Below are 15,924 nucleotides of genomic sequence, written 5' to 3'. Positions count from 1 at the left end.
TCAAATTAATTTTTCTAATTATTATAATTTACGTTATCAATTTAATCTAATTATATAAATTGTTTTTATAAAATAATACAATATTTTAAATTTCGAGGGTCAATGGTGGTGCCAGGTATCAATCCTGAGTAAAAAATTTGTTAAAGAGATTTATATATGTATGCGTATATACCAAACTTGTTTTGAAGTGGATATTTTTTGAACTTTGACACAAAATTCAAAAGAACATAAAGAAGGAAAATAATAACCTTCTTAATAGTATTTTCTCCGTAATCTTACACCTATAAAATAAATGTGAATTAACTAAATCAATTATATTTGGATGAACCACCCAAGATACATTGCCCTTAAAAATCTAAATCATAAATTATATAATAAGGTCTCATTTTTTCCCCTAGATCGCCGTACAATGAACCAACGAATTCAACACCATAAAATGAAAGAATAGCTCCAAATTGAACTTCAAAATACTTCCCTAAAAAAACCAATTCCAATAAATTTCAGGAATCCCAGATTTTCCAACAAACAAAACCCAAAATGAATATAATGAAAAATCTAAATACCTTCCTGGTTCTCCGACCGAGCTCTTTAATAAGATTTAAAGCACAATAGATAGGACTAAAAAAATATTATCATCTCATCACCATCAAATTTAAATTCAAAAGAAATAAAAAATTAAGAATAAAAAGATTTACCAGAAGTTAGAAAAAAAAACAATTATCATCTCATCACCATCACACTTCAAATAAGAAAAAAAAAGCACAAACTTTGAAGAACAGAAGAGATTTAAAGCCCATAAGTTTAAAAGAATTACCAAATCATCACAAAGGCACCCAAATTCGCAAGAAGAAAATAAATAAATAAATAAATCAAACTTTTAAACTTCAAGAAGTTGATAGAACATAGCATGCTAGCATTGATTCCCGGCGGAATGATGATCGGCCCAATCACAGTCAAAGGGTTGATCACCACCACATCCAACCCATTCTCTCTCACAAACTCGCACGCCAGCCTTCTACGAAATCATCTTTGAAGCCGGATGTTATATCTATACCACCAAATCAATCAATTCTTGAAAACCCTACATAAAAAAAAACCCCAAATCAACCAAAAAAAAAACAAATACATAGACAGAGGCCATGATGGCGAGCATGGCGAGCAAATATAAAGGAGGAGATCGGCGATCGCAGGGCAAGCCCGGCAGCGATGACTAGATCCCCAGCTTTACATTCCTCGTTAAGTCCCCTTCTCAGAAATCTTCGAAAATCGTTGAATAGAAGATGGAGAGTGAGAGAGGCTATAGAAATCTCAAGTTGTTGGGGGGCTGTGGAGGCTACTGAATGGTGGTGATGGTGGGGAGCTTTTTACGGTGTGACTTCGGCTAGATCGGCTTGTGGGTAGGACGGAGGAGTAGATCGAGGCGATCAAAGAAGGGCCATGGAGATCAGGACGCAAGTGAGTTCGAGATCTTGGATTTCTCGATTTTGTACTTCTTTTTTAGGGTATCGATCCGGTTCTTGCACTGGACGCCGGTTCTCGGGTCTTGGTATAGTCATTGCGGGAACTCATGGCATCGGCGACGTCTTGCTAGTGCTTTTGCTTAAGGTTGCCACGGGAAAGGTCTAGGAAGCGGCCTCCCCAGACGTCGATGAGAACAAAGGTCGCCCCATCGCTCTAGCACTCCTCTCTTGAGAATGAAGATAGATCGGGAGGGCTATGGTTAGGGTTTGTTGTTGATGGTGTTGCGGCGTCGGTGTTGTGATTGTGACAAAGCCGACACCGTTCAAGGGTGGGATTGGAGATCTGCATCTAAGGACGGCAGTGGCATAGTCTTCGCCATGGAATTATTGAGAGAAAGAGAGAGAGAGAGAGAGAGAGATTGGAGAAAAAACACTTAGAATGATCCTTCATGACACCACACCTTCTGTTAAGAATGCACCAAGTGTCGTTAATTAATAAGAACATTAGGGGATGAAATTAATATAGAGTATAGATATCATTAATATTATACAAATAATATTATTACTAATATTAATATTACTATTAATATTAGTAATAACTATTAATATTAATATTAATATTAATATTAATATTAGTAAAGTTGTATAAAATAATCGTAGATATGTATAAAAAAAATTATTATAGTCAAATTTATATAAAATGACAAATTGGTAAAATACACATCACATCTCTCCTCACTCCTCCTCTGCCAAATAAAATAAATAGATTATCCCTTCATTCTCTTCTAGTGAACTAAATATAATTTTTTTTTAAACCCTCCATTCTCTTCTACTAATTACTCCCTCTCATTTTCTCTTCCCCTTCTCATCTCCCCATTTGAACCAAACAAGGGTAAATAATAATAATAATAATAATAATAATAATAAATAGATGGTTGGTTGGTGAAAGGTTGGTCACAATCTTGCATCAAGTAGTCAAAATCACTTATTTTGTGCCAAAAGAAGCTTGTTTGGTAATGCACGTTATTATAAAAATTTATTTAAATATGTTTTGAAAGTTAATTAAATCATATATAAAAAATAAGAGTGAAAAACTTATTTATTATGCAACATAAAAGAATTTTCACTGAATCATTGAATCTCAAATTTTTAAAATTAAAATTTCAAAACAAAATATTTTTATTAATCAACACCCATTTAGTTTTTTTACACTGAGTTTTTATATATAATATTTATACTTTTATTTAAAAAAATTAAATATTAGCTTCCACATAATGAAGACATAAGTATTGTGATATGACTTATTCAAATTTTGTTAAAATTTTTTTTTTTTTTTCTCAAAGTGAAAACTCTTCCATCATGGAAGTATTTGAGATTTTCCCATATTCTACATATAACATAGATTACAATAAATACACAAAGTAGATTCACTTGGTAAAAAATTCCATGACAGTAACAGCAAGCATGTCAAAATCACACATTTTAAAAAAATAATTTATTATTCATATGTCAACACCACCATATACACACACATATATGTATATTTCTTTTATTATCCTTTCAGACAAAGTCCTTATCTGGGCAAATCACACATATATGTCAACACCACCATATACGTGTATGGTGATAAAGACGTTGCTGTCACGATTCTGGGCAAAGTCCTTATCTCGATGTAAATCCACTCCACGAGATTCATCTTTGCTTCTCTCTCTATATATAAAAAAACCACGATCACTAACCAGTCCAATGCTTCCAGCAATGGCTACTCTTGGCGAACTCCCCGAAGTCGTCTCTCGCACCGACTTCCCCGATGGCTTCGTCTTCGGCGTCGCCACATCCGCCTACCAGGTCCCCCATTCCTTCATCTTCTTCTTCTTCTTCTTCGATATTTCTCTTTGATGCATTCATTCGTCGTCGATCCTGGTTTTTTTGTTTGATTTTCTCGAGATCCGGTTCTTGCTTTCCTTTTTCTTGATCTTGATTATCTTGTTTTCTTGATCTTTTCGATGGTTTTTGAGGTTATTTTCCCTTTTTTGTTTTAATTTATTGAAGGGTTTACTGAGCTTATATGGTGGAATTCTGCGTTTTTGGCGATCTGAATGTGATCCATCATTGGTCATGGATGTTATTCTATTGGTATCCAATGCGAGTTTATGTTGAGAAATTTGAGTTTTTTTTTATGCAATTGGGTCTTTGAAATGGCTGGTTCTTTTAAATTTTTTTATCTTTTATTTTTTATTGGAACAATGTGTCATTGTGTTAATTAAGTCTGTGTTATCTGGAATTAGCTGCTTGATTTTGATATTTATAGGTTGAAGGAGCAAGAAATGAGGGAGGAAGGGGTGACAGCATTTGGGATGTATTCTGTGAAACAAAGGGTTTGTTTTCAATTCCTCTTTCGTTTCCATTCTTTAGTTGTGTTTTCTTGTCAGTTTTAATTGATGTGTAATGCTCTCTTCATTAGGAAATATCAAGGATGGGAAGAATGGAGATGTAGCGGTTGACCAATATCATCGATACAAGGTTGTCATTTGTTTCATTGTGCTACATTACCATTTCTATTATGGTTTATTGGCGTATTGTCTCAATAAATTGGGGAAAAAAATCCAAGGATAATATTTTGTCGAGTTCTGTGAGGCTAGAGCTTGATACAATTGTCTCTTTTGCTATCACCACTGTGCACAACTGGAATTGATGCAGAGCATCCCTTATAGGACCCTATATGTGACCAAACAAACTCCTTAATTGAGCAACATTTTGTTGAACAAGGGATGAAGATCAGGATGCAAAAGTCATAGAGAGAATCCCTTATGAGGCTTGAACATCCTAAGTTTTCTTCCAGGAAGAAGGAAGAAGTCCTTATTCCAGCTTTCCTAGTTTAATTAATTCCAAACTTTTTCATTACGTCATAAATCCTCTTAATTCAATACATCATTCTTTTAGGCTGCTCTTTATTGCACGCCGATAGCCCAATTGTCTCGTTGCCATTTTTTGTCTTGTCGCTGCAACTGTAGTAAGGAATGTTCCTTAAATAAAAGGCCCATTCTTTATAGGAAATATTTTGATAGATTGTCAGGGCCTTGTATTATATAGAAAATTTTGCATGCCTTTATGTTGTATTCTAGCGAAAATTTATAAACAAAGAACAAACAGATGAAAAAGAGAGACGAAGAAAGAAGAGATGATGAGGAAAGGTCAAACTTATATAGAACTGTACAGTCAATTGAATAGGATCCTGTGAACACACTAAATTATCCCAATTTTGAAGTGTCTATAATTCAATTGAAGGTAAATTGGTTGCTGTCAGTAATCAGTATTAGTTGAATTTGGATGAAACAGTAGCATGGATGCACTAAATATGCTGGCTATGGTTTAAATTCAATCAACTTTAAACTTATGATGTTAAAGATATGGTCCTTTTGATAAGCTACAAAGTAGGCATGCCAAGTTTAGATGAGGGTGGGTGCATCCAAATTGTTCAAACCACAAAAATGAACCCATAGATTTTTTGCTTGGTTCGGTTTAGTTTTTTCAGAATTTGGTTTGGGGTTTGCAAAAACTTCTCAATCTGAACTGAAACAAGTTATAATTATAAATTATAAAAATATGATAATGGTCTTGTTTAGGCTGGATTTAATTTACTTAAAATTAAGTATCAATTCTGGTTCATGGTATGACGCAATTATGTTGGAAGCTTGGTAGACTAGATTTTTTGTGATTTAATGGGTTATGGGTTAGAGTGGAACATTGTGAAATTTTTTAAATAGATGCATAAAATTGGATTCAAATCTGCAATTTCCTTTACAAGAGATTTGACTTTTACTACATAAGGCATGGGTTTTGTTGGAATGAATGGTAAAATTTTACTTGAATTATAATACCATTTCAAACTGAACAATGAACTGAGACGGAACTGAATAAATGCATTTCTGTTCGGCTTGGTTTTTTGTTGTTGCTGTTGTTGTTGTGTGCGCGCGTGTGTGTTCCTCCTACTCTGATTTATTCATCTAGAAATTGATTAATTTCATTCAGTTTGATCCCTAATTTGAACTGAACCAGACCGGTAACACCCCCACTGGGTTTGACTTCTTGGTGAAAACCACAATCGGCATTGATTTTGGTTTTGGTTTCAAAAGTGTTTACAACTTTTTTATGTCAATTATCCCATTGAATTGCGTGATACTTATTGCTTAAGCATACTAAATTCCCTTTAAAGGGTGTTAATGTCATTTCCTCATACATTGTTGGTCCCTATATGGACAGTGAATGTTTTCAACTACTATCACAAAGGAGTAGTTAACTCTGTTGGAACGCTTTTGTTTGGGTTAATATAGGTTAATAGATTAAGTATTTACCTTTCTATTTTAGTCATTGATTCTTACAGCTTATTTTCTGTTTTCTGCTTGTTATATTATAATTTGTAGTTGGTGTAGATGAAGCAGTCGATTAAGTTCATCTTAGGAGAAGCATCAACTGCCTTAGTTCAGGACTAAGAGTCTATGCTTTGTTCAGTTAGTATTTCCATTGTTGGGGAAATTTTCACCTGGGTCTCTGAACTTGAGCATTTTATGTTGGTTATAAGGGGTGTATTTGAGCCGAGCCGTTCGTGAGTAGCTTGGTGTTCGGCTCGATAAAGGCTCGTTCGTGTTTAGCTCATATTGTAAACGAGCCAAGCTTGAACATCATTTTCAAGCTCGATTAATAAACGAGCCAAGCTTGAGCAGCCAAAAGCTCGGCTCGTTTTGGCTCGCGAACACAGCTCATGAACAAGCTCGTTTATAAGCTCAATTGTGATCTCGTTTATATATATATATATATTACATTATATATATGTATATGTATATGTATATTAAGGTGTATATGTGACTATGTCATTGTTGTCAATTTGAGTTACACATATAGGACTATAAACTACTATTCGAAGGCTAAGCTCATTAAAAAGCTCGAGTCAACTAGTTCATTAAGTTAAATGAGCTCATAAGATAAACGAGCCAAGCTTGAACACCACCAAACTCGGCTCATTAAATCTTGTGAAGAACTCGTTTATTGTATAATTAAAAAGCTCGTTTATAGTATCATTTACAATTTTATTTGTAACAATCATTAATATAATCAAACTCAAATCGAGTTGAGTCACACTTGATAATGATTCATTAAATAAGTTTACTAAATAAAAAAATAAAAATATAAAAATAGTCAAGCCTTAATCAAGTTAGCTAGCTAGGTCTAAGCTCAATTTTTCTTAATAAGTTGAGCTCGAGCATGAAGCTCGAAAGAAGCTCGATTAGAGCTCGAGCTCGGTTAAAATAGTAACGAGCCAAGCTTGAACATAAAAAATGAAGCTCGAAGAAAGCTCGGCTCGAGTTCAAGCTCGATTAAATAGTAACGAGCCAAGCTTGAACGAGGCAAAGCTCGGCTCGGCTCGGCTCGGCTCGTTTACAGCCCTTTACATCGCCTTCTTAAATATTAGTAAAATACTGTTTTTTTCTGATCGGCAAGGATCATTCAAAGAAGTGACTTAATGCTGTCATCAATGAATGATCATTTGGAAACACTTATCAAGGCACATATACCATTTGCAATTGGTAAGAGCCCAACAGCAGACTTTCATTTCAGTTTTTCTTGCATCTTGCCATTTATATTGATTTCCAAAGGCCTCGTCTTCTGAATGAGCCTTTGTTATTCATAATCTCAGAAAATATCACATTATTTATTAATTCCTAATGTTCTGTTACCACTGCTTATTCTTTGATGGTTATATTCTTGATAATAGGAGGATGTGGAACTCATGTCCAAGTTAGGCTTTGATGCTTACCGATTTTCAATTTCATGGAGCCGTATCTTTCCGGGTATTTACAGTATCCTCCATTTTCTTTTACAATCACATGCTTGTCTCATCAATTTATGTTCTCTAGGCTTTAAATTATTTTATTTTTTTTATTTTTGTTATGTTTACATTCTTGATTTAAGGTGTTTCAATGCACCTTATGTCGGTATTGAAGTGTTGTAGTTGGTATTAGTGTTATTTTTATTGTTGTTGTTTCTGTTGTGGACCTTTTTCACTTCAATTGAAATTAGGAACTTGACCTCCCCGATATTCTATTTTGGATGTAATATCTATCAAAGATACCCTAATTTATATTAGGTTACAACAGTAACAAAGAAAACAACTTGTATATGTGTTGGAAATTGGAATATTATTGTGATCTTAAGTATGGTTTCGTATGCTAAAACCCCCATTGTCTTTGAATGGAAAATTGAGAAACGTTGTCTTGCCTCCATTTTTTTCCTACTTTTTTATATTTCTTCTTCTCTTCCCCTTTAGCTGCTGCTAATAGCTATGCTTATATGTTATGAGTTCATGTGCTGATATCTTATGGGTGTTATTTTTGTGTTGTATATGGGCTTTTGAGCTAGACCCTTACACCAGGATATCATCAAAAGATATTTTACTCTCACACTTTATTTATCTAATAGTAATATCTTAATCTCCATTCATTCTGCATGATTGTTCAGATAAAATCTACAGTTCTATCTCTAGTTGCATGTTTCTCAAATCTTCTCATATACGACTGTTTCTCATGTATAATGCTATAATTTAAACTGTTCTTTGTACATTCAAGGCATACACTCATCGAGTTATTCTTGCAGCAGCATTCTCTGTTGAAATTAACTATAATTGCATATCATTTACTTCATATCATACATTGTTTATGTTTAAACTTCCATATAGAACCAGAGGTTGTATGATTCTGATTGCCTTTATTCTCTTTAGTGCCCTTAAACCCTAAATACAACACGGAATTGAAAATAATGCTGGTTGATGCAAATTTTCTTCAGATTCCATGAACATGAATTACTTGTGAACTGAATTTGGGAGAGAATGTATGCATTTAATGACCTAAATCATGTTTCAGTTTTATGATAATGTAACTTTTTCATGTTATTGTATTTCTAAATTCCTATTTTTGGCTGATGCTTTTCAGCTTTATATGTCTTGGGTTCAAGCAATAGTAAGTATGTGACATGGTTCTTAATATCCCTGCAGATGGATTGGGAACAAAAATCAATGAGGATGGGATTGCCTACTACAACAATCTCATTAATTTCATGCTAGAGAAAGGTTCCTGCCTCTTTTAGTTGTTGCTTCCTTTACCCATAATATGATCAGTCGCGTAATACATTGTTTTATTATCTGTGCAGGTATTCAGCCTTATGTGACATTATATCATTGGGATCTTCCACAAAATCTTCATGAGTCCATGGGAGGATGGCTGTCAGAAAAAATTGCGTAAGATTTTATCAGTCAAGAAGCCAATAACTGACAATACTTGTTTCTAAGTACATGGTTCCAAATTTTATTGGTCATTATGTTATATAGTTGACTTAAGTGAAAGAAAGAAATATTATTTTCCAATATTTATGATTTCTTGCTAATTTCAGAATGGTTTCTTAGCAATCTCACATTTTGAAGTTTTCAGCACTCTCTTTCAGTAAACCCCTTGATCGTCGGTATGATTGGTATTACACCACAAAGAATGCGCTCTACTTATGATCCACTCTGTAGTAAGTGCTTCTAGTAAATTGGTTGATCTATCTCACCCAATGACATGTTAAACCTAGTCAATACAAGGCAACCAGCTTGCCAGGCTTTGATGGAGCATTCTTGATTTCAGCATTTATGTTAGCCAGTCAGGTTGGAGCTGGCAAGCAAGGCAAATTTACGAATTTGATTTAATTCTTTGGTGGTTTTATACTTGTTTATTGTGCTCACTTGACTGACTTGAACCTACATTGGTTCTTCACTAGTTATATGATGGCCATGGCTGAACCTTAATCAGTTTTAATTACTTTTAGGCACTAATAATACGGTATAGTCAGTTTCAGTTCTTATGTAATATTATCTTGTATAGCTACCAATGTATTAGAATTCCATCGTTGGTATATATTTTATTGATACTTTGTTTTTCTATGCAAAATTTTGAACAATAAAATTTAGCAGGCATTATGATTATTTTGGTATGTCTAATCAAATGAACTTCAGTTCACACTTGTTCACTTTCCAGCCACCTTATCCATTGGGCCACGTCTTATTTAATCTCACCATCTTTTTTAGTCTCCTAATACAACTAAATCTTCCTGGTATATCTGAGCCATAAGTATTTACCAAATATGGTGCTTATATAAAAAACACTGAAATTATATGGTGTCTCTCCTTTGTTCAGTCATTCTTGATTCTTCCGAGTGATATATGCAGAAAAAATGCACTAAGAAATTTAATCTTGAATGTGTCCTCTAGAGTAAATGTTTCTTAAAATCACCTCGCTGTGATTTGTCCTTTAGCTTTGGCCATGTTACGTAGATGAACCTTAAGTTTTTCAGGTTTGACCGATTCACATATTAGCTTATGTTTGCAGAAGATAGTAGAGAGCCGTATAAACGTATTTTCCTGCATCACTATAATCATAAAGTATATCCATGCATTATCTGTGTAAATGCTTTCACATTCTATTATCTATTATTCCATTTACATATGTGAAAGTTTTTAAAGGTTGTAATTCAACTATTAGAGGACTACTAAAGGGGAGAACTTCACTATTTTCCTTGTTGAATTTGCCAGGGAATATTTTGCAATGTATGCAGAAGCTTGTTTTGCAAATTTTGGAGATAGAGTGAAGCATTGGATTACACTTAATGAGCCTCTTCAAACAACACTAAATGGTTATGGTCATGGGAAATTTGCTCCTGGAAGACATGAGAATTCAACAGTGGAACCTTACTTGGCTGCACATCACCAACTTTTAGCCCATGCTGCTGCTGTTTCTGTTTACAGAAAGAAATATAAGGTTCCTGCTATAGCATATTTAATTTACATAGCGGTATAAAAAGGTTTTGTTTCAATCATGGGCCATGGCAGAAAGCATGAGTTCAATTATTCTTTCATTTTTAGATCTTATGATGTCTGTGCCATGAAATAGTTAATTTGTGTGGTGGTATATACAGATTTAGTCCGTAAGTACTGCATTATATTGCTGAAAAAATGAGTTCCATTTGCTCATTGCCAACCTGGGAATTTTTTAATCTAGTGTTCCAAAGGAATGAGGAAAATTGAAGCTTTTAAGGCCTTCTATCTGAATTGATCAAACCTACTATTCTTACTGAATGCTTCAGTCTCCTACACTGCTACAATATTTTGTTAGTTTGTCTCTTACTATAATAACATCACATTCTGTTATTGGTTTATATCCTCTATGATCATCCTCTAACTACTTAGCTTTCTCCATCTAGGCAATACAAAATGGTCAGATTGGTTTGGTGGTTGATTGTGAATGGGCAGAAGCCTTTTCTGATAAGTTGCAAGATAAGTCGTGCTGCACAGAGGCGTCTTGATTTTCATCTTGGCTGGTATGTCCAGTTGTTCTTTTATTTAATCTGTGGGAATTTTGTCCGACCACTGCTTGTTAATGACTGCAATTCATCTGTATATTTCAACTGTTCATCTTTTCATTTTCAATTAGGTTAATCTGAAAAGTGAGTGAAAATTTTCTTCCCAAGCATTTCCATTGAGAAAAAGAAAAATGAAAATCCTCACTAAAACAATTTTCTTTTTTTCTTTCTTACATTTTTTCTTTCTCTTTCTTTTTTTTTCTTTTTTGTTTTATTGTTGTTTGCAATAAAAAAAATATATAATAGGAAAAAGTTAAATTTTACTTATTCTTGTTTTTTTACAAAGGCGACAAGCGCCGCCCCATAAAGGGGTGTCAAAAGATAGGCAGATATGGTGGTGCATCAATTATAGTGGCTTAACAACCCCTAGGGATTTATTAACTTGGCCAGATGTCACATGGGGTGTTTAGAGTCCTACTGTGTGCAAGATATTTTAGCAACCTTAGAAGGGAGGAAAATGACATCCTTTCACAACGGACCCGTGAAAGATATTTATACAACAAGATATTTATATAATATATTGCATTGTATACGGCAACATTACTGTTGACCTAGGGATTCAACCCTAGGCCTGCCATTCACCATCCTTATAATATTCCACTACACCAACTAGTGGTGGTTAACTTTTACCCTTTTTGTTCTTCTTTCAATAATTTTTAATCCTTTGCACCTTCAATAATTTTTGAAAGGTTTCATTGGTTTGTCTTGCCTTTCTTTATTCAGAGCTTTTGTGGTTGTTAGATACAAATCAAATACATATTATTTGGACTCAATCCAACCCAAAACATAAGCTATCAATGAGATACCTAGAATATATTTTTACTTCAGTTATCAATAAATCAACAAATGCGTGGTTTACTTAGCATTTGACAACAAACAGAGGACAAGATAAAACATAACAAGAAAAACTGAAATGAGATTCAAGCGTAACTTGGTTTATTATCACAGGCAGGCTTTTCCTTACTTTCTTTGTGTTTTGCTTGTACTCAAACTGAAATGAAACATGGCCTGGCATCCCCACTGAAAGAATTTTATATTTCACGATCCTTGGTTTTTGTTCCTTTATTACTTCTCTTTTTGTGTGGGCATGATGTGTTTTGAGTTTTGCTTTACTTTACTGTACTCCTATATGGGATGGTTGATTTTCACTTGGATGACTGAATTGGTTAGGAGATCTTTTGGCTTCCCTGTTCTAATTTGGCATTGTGGAATTTTACCAAATTCAATTTCTTTAATTCTGCTGAAGGTTTTTAGATCCAATATTCTTTGGAGACTATCCTGCAGTCATGCGTGAGAAGCTCGGTGACCGTCTTCCAAAATTTTCAGATGCTGATAGAGAATTGGTGATGGATTCAGTTGACTTTTTGGGTCTAAATCATTATACATCGAGATACATCGCTCATGCAACAAATACAGGAGGTCTTCATTACTATGAAATACAAGAAATGGAGAGAGCAGGTTTTTATTTATGAACCTTGATAAATTTGTCCTTTACTTTGTTAAATAGGTTCTCTTGTCCTTTCATCAACCTCTCTTATTTTTTTGCTTCTAATGTTGTTTGGCATTTTACAATTTGAAGTTCAATAAGCTCTACAAAGATATGTTTTGAATTTTGAATTATTGTATTTAGTTTTGTTTCCTTGTGTTTTGTGCAGAACAATCAGAAGGAGGTGAGATGATTGGTGATAAGGTATCCCCCCTTGAGCATTTATTCTCATCTTATGGAAGAAGAAAGGATTTTTTATTGATAATGGCAAGCATCTGATTTTCTTTCCTGTTTAACACTTGATAATTGGCTTTCAATTGTATTTGCATTACAGGCTGCATCAGAGTGGCTTTATATAGTTCCCTGGGGCATACGGAAAGTCCTCAATTATATTGCGAAAAAATACCGCAATCTCCCGATCTATGTGACTGAGAATGGTGATGCTCTATTATTTGGGATTGTGACAATCTAATTCATAGAAAATTAGAATGCATATATGAAGCCACAAACAACCATTTAGAACTTGTTAAAGGTTTCAGAACTTGGGCATGCTTGCATATTTACTCTGTTTATGTTATTTCAACCATGTTAAATTTCTATTTGATTAGGTTTCAAGCCAATTCCATCATGCATCTGTTTCAATTAATTTCTTCTTTGCAAGATAATACATATGAATAGCTATGTCATCATTTGAAAATACATATATATATTGCAAATCCCTAGCTACAAATCCCTTCTGGCATGGATCTGAACTTGTGTGTAAATCTTGTGATTTGCATTTTCTGTACAAATAGTGATATAACTATTGATATATAGATCTCACAGAGAATGGTTTGCTAATACAACCTTATTGAAATGAGTTTAATTTAGACTCTTGGGATAAGAAAGAAATGTCCTCAAATCGAAACAGTGCAAATTATTAGAAAATATCCTATTACCAAGCCTAAGTAGTGTCTTTAATGAATAGATATGTGTTATTTGATAATGTAGCTTTTATTCTGCATACTTGATGGGTACTTGTATGTAAAAAAGTGACCGCTTTGAAATTTTCTGGTTAAAGAATTTAAGTTGCTGCATAGTTGAGCAAAACCGGGCCAAGTTTTATGAGAGGTTTCTGATAATTAAGAATGAATTGGAAGAGATCTTCTCTTATAGACAAATAGTATAAAATAGAATGAGCCTTACATTTAAAAGGTCATTTAGAATGAATTGGATATTTTCTTGGGAGAAAGAAATGTTAGATTCTGGCAGTTCTCTGTTTCTAGGTTGGAGAGGAAAATTTTTGGTTGATTTTCTCTATTAATAAACTTGTTTGCATCCTACAGGCATGGATGATGAAGATTCTGAAACAGCAAGCATTGAAGAGTTTCTAGATGATAAAAAGAGGGTTGGTTATTTCAAGGGCTATCTTGCTGCAGTTGCTCAAGCAATAAGGTAATTCTGTGACTTTGGGCATTAAACCCATTCCAAATTGTGCTGTTATAATTTAAGTCTCTACGATGCATACCATGTCTTCCAAAAAATCTTATTACTAATGCTTGCTAATAATTTATATGGATATCTTTCAAGCGGATTTCTCTGATATGTATTAGATTAATGCATTCCACATACACACATGATGGATTTTATTGGAAGGTTAAATTATTATCTGCCTGCACCTTTCACATGTGTGCCTTATGGATCATAAAGAAAGTTTATAGTTCTCTTGCATGCCTTTAGAAACCACAATGTGAAATTACATGAAGAAAAGTTCAATTATGACTAATATCGTTAATCATTGATTGCATTTAAGTTTCTAATCCAGTAAGTTAGTCAAGTTGATATTCTTAGTTCAAACATGATAATATCCCTTAGTTACTATTTCTGTATTTTAAGTATTGAACTATTTAACTACGAAATTCTCATGCTGGTATCACACTCAAAATCAAAATTGAGCCTACCACCTATGTTCTGTAGAATGATAGGCAAGTGATTTTTTTTATTTTGTGCAAAGGACCAAGGTGGCACTACAAGCCAACATTTCATCCATTGAAATTCCAGTGCATTGTCCTGAAGAGTTCACATGTTATTTTTACTTGTCACTGTAATTATGAACCTGACATATGCCCTTGTGACATTAAAATGTTGCTACAGTAACCCTGCTAAGATTCTCCTGTGTACCTGAATTATCTTCATTCAATAACTTGCATGAATTATATTCCCCTGTGACCTGATTCACATAATCTAATCACTTTGTTTGTATCCATATACAATTTGTTATCAACCTGCTGCACATAACTGTTGCACATAATCCATATCGATGATTTAAAATTTTAAATCATCGATGAAATTTACTCACGTAAAAGTATCACTTCATTTTCTAAGGGATGGTGTCGATATTCGTGGTTACTTTGCATGGTCATTTGTGGACAACTTCGAGTGGGATCAAGGATACACCAAACGATTTGGTATAGTTTATGTCGATTACAAGAACGGGCTCACCAGGCACCCGAAGTCATCGGCTCACTGGTTTTCGCATCTCCTGAAGGGTGACAAGGAAAACAAAATCTAACTGTATGAACATGCTGGCTTTTTATTGCCATGTTTTATTTTAAGTTTATGGTTGAATGCGATATTTCGGATATGTATTAGTACATTTTACAGATCAGATATGAACTATATAATGTTGTATGTGATCTTGCTTGTTTGTGAAGTTCAGGTCTTTTGGCAAATCTATGCAAGATTTCCTTTTTCCTTTTTGTTTTTTTTTTTAATTTGTTCCACTTGTACATGATTCTTATTCTTTTGTTCTTTGGCTTAAGAAAATTAAAGTAGATACAAAGGTTCTTGTTTTAAAAGCGTGAAAAAAAAAGCAGAAGAAAAAGAAGGGGAAAAAAAAAGGTGTAGTTCAGGGACCATATCAACGGTCGGAATTGGTGCCTTTATCTTCCTTTAATGTAGCAACAGCATTGTTCCATTTTTTTCTTGACAGTTGGTCTTCTCCCTCATGTATAGATGGTAGGGAAAAAGATAATTTTTAGTTAAAGGACAATGTAGTCTCTCTGCATAAAGTATTAATCCTGCTGCGGAAACGGATTCATGAAGGCCACATTAGCTCCTCATCTATTGTAGGGATGGCAATGGGACGGGATGGGGGTGGAGCACGCCTCTATTATTCCTGTTCCGAACGGCAATGGAGCGGGGCGGGGCACACCTTTACTATCCCCGCCTTGCCCCACCTCGTCCTGCCCTGTCTTTTTTTTCATAAACCGTCCATCCTGCTCCGTCTTGTCCCGCTTATATTTATAAATAAGTAACTAAAATTCCTAAAAATATTTTTAAAATAATTTTTACATATACTCACAAAAACAAGCTCATAAAAAATTTATTGAAAATTAAAAAAAATTATTTTCCTCTACACTATATAATATTTATAATAAGTTAAATTAATAACTGGGCAGGGCATGGAAAAACCAAACTCGCCCCACCCAAAGCCACCCCCGTTCAGGGTGGATTGGGTCAGAAACAATGGGTCAGTTTAAATTTTGCCGT

General features: G+C 34.1%; 1 protein-coding gene across 1 annotated transcript; it reads left to right on the top strand.

Annotated features, from left to right (window-relative positions):
- The first annotated feature begins 3,186 nt into the window (after positions 1-3,186).
- On the top strand, positions 3,187-15,104 carry LOC120253486 (beta-glucosidase 4-like). The gene is given in 14 exon segments (XM_039261820.1): positions 3,187-3,308; positions 3,772-3,838; positions 3,925-3,983; positions 7,234-7,309; positions 8,509-8,583; positions 8,664-8,751; positions 10,081-10,306; positions 10,749-10,829; positions 10,831-10,865; positions 12,154-12,365; positions 12,563-12,597; positions 12,728-12,830; positions 13,719-13,827; positions 14,758-15,104. Coding segments are annotated over 14 exon segments (1,455 nt in total). The 5' UTR covers positions 3,187-3,206; the 3' UTR covers positions 14,945-15,104.
- Positions 15,105-15,924: the final 820 nt, after the last annotated feature.

This window comes from Dioscorea cayenensis, unplaced genomic scaffold, assembly GCF_009730915.1.
Source record: "Dioscorea cayenensis subsp. rotundata cultivar TDr96_F1 unplaced genomic scaffold, TDr96_F1_v2_PseudoChromosome.rev07_lg8_w22 25.fasta BLBR01000103.1, whole genome shotgun sequence".
Lineage (NCBI taxonomy): Eukaryota > Viridiplantae > Streptophyta > Magnoliopsida > Dioscoreales > Dioscoreaceae > Dioscorea > Dioscorea cayenensis.
This window is presented reverse-complemented; position numbering and strand designations above follow the sequence as displayed.